The sequence below is a fragment of the Bombus impatiens genome, unplaced genomic scaffold (genome assembly GCF_000188095.3).
Source record: "Bombus impatiens unplaced genomic scaffold, BIMP_2.2 scf_0509, whole genome shotgun sequence".
Taxonomy (NCBI): Eukaryota; Metazoa; Arthropoda; class Insecta; order Hymenoptera; family Apidae; genus Bombus; species Bombus impatiens.
In genome coordinates this window covers 1,638-3,073 of record NT_176928.1, presented here as the reverse complement: position 1 = coordinate 3,073, position 1,436 = coordinate 1,638, and the positions used below count along the sequence as shown (strand labels likewise).

The 1,436-nt window shown below is 40.2% G+C and overlaps 1 protein-coding gene across 1 annotated transcript; it reads left to right on the top strand.

The window, feature by feature from the left end:
- Positions 1–278: 278 nt before the first annotated feature.
- Positions 279–919, top strand: LOC117151890. Its single transcript, XM_033321844.1, has 2 exons — positions 279–361; positions 439–919. Exons 1-2 carry the CDS (start codon positions 314–316, stop codon positions 796–798), a joined length of 408 nt encoding a protein of 135 aa, XP_033177735.1. The 5' UTR covers positions 279–313; the 3' UTR covers positions 799–919.
- The last annotated feature ends 517 nt before the right edge of the window (positions 920–1,436 follow it).

The window sequence follows — 1,436 nt, the reverse complement described above, 5'->3', positions numbered from 1 at the left end:
TCTGCTGAGCTAGCGTCTAGGAGACTTGGAGCCTTCCACGCTGATCTAGTCTTCGAGAAACTTCCACGTTGGTACCGTGGGAATTACCCGTGTTTCTTCTGCGCGTGCAAGGGCTGGCGGCTGAAGCATCATTATCATTTCGATGTTTGCTCGGGCAACACGCGCAATTCCGTTGCTCTCCCACAACCTTATTTATAATGCCATCCCCCACGGGGTGGTGGTCCGCTGGGGGTACGCTTATGATTGTTTTTGCGATTTTGATGTTTTCCTTTTCTTGTTGTTTCCCTAGGTTTCGGTGATCGACGTTCGACCAATGTTTGCGGAGGCATTTCCATCAGAGGTTCCTATCCAGACTTCTCTGGTGCGTATTTAGTCTTGTTTTTAGTTCGCTTGATTGGTCCTGTTTCGTTCTAGTTAAACTATATTGTGTTGTTTCAGCGCAAGCGAAAGAGGGATTCCGAAGAACCCATGGGCGACTCGAGAAGACCCATCAAACGCATGCGACGCTGTGATGAACCACAAGTACCAGAGTGGTCGGAGGAACTATTCGACATTGGTGCCGAGGCCGTGGATTTCCCGTCGGAATTGAGCTTTGACAATTTTGTTACTGTCGATGAGAGTTTCTTCGATGCAGAGACCGTCGTATTGGAGTGGGAACCCCCTCTGGTTGAAGTCGTTGATACCGATCGTTGTGTAAAAGTTCGTTTTGCAAATGAAATTCCCGGAGAGGTTTTGGAGGCACATCTTCGTCACCATGCTTCTGGGAGAAAGGGAATTTCCCCTGTTGTCCGTTATTGATGTACGCGTGAGTTCAGCGAACTTTGTCCTGGAGCTCCTTGCTTCGATTTTGATTTGGTGTAGCTGCTTCAATTTCGCTGTTTGATAATCGTGGTTTCCTTATTATTATTATTTTTTTAGATGTATTTTGTTTTTATGTTCAATATATATACATTTTAAATGTGATAGTGTAAGGTTATCTATTTTCTGTTTGTTAAATATATGTGTATTTATTTAATTTTATATTTCCCCCTTTTTTAAATTAATTATATGTATATATATATATATTTTTCTACATTTGCATTTGACAGTGTAGTTGCGCATAGAATTTATTTGTTTCTCGCGCCTGATTTCCATTAATCCCTAATATCCCTGTCGCCATAACGTGTGTTATTGTGTTAGTTGTTCCGATGCTCACGTGTAAATCTAACATGGCTGCTCATAAATGTCATCAGTAAAGTTATAGTGGCGGGTCTTTAGTTTTGTTTGATATCGAAGTAATTTTCCGTCTGTCGCTCGCTTTTCCTTATTCTACCGCAATTAGTACATTTATTTATTAATATTGTTATTATTATTACTTTAAAGTGACAATAGTATTGTTCGTGCGAATATACATATATATATATATATTTATATTGTGTGTCACTTTAATATGACTA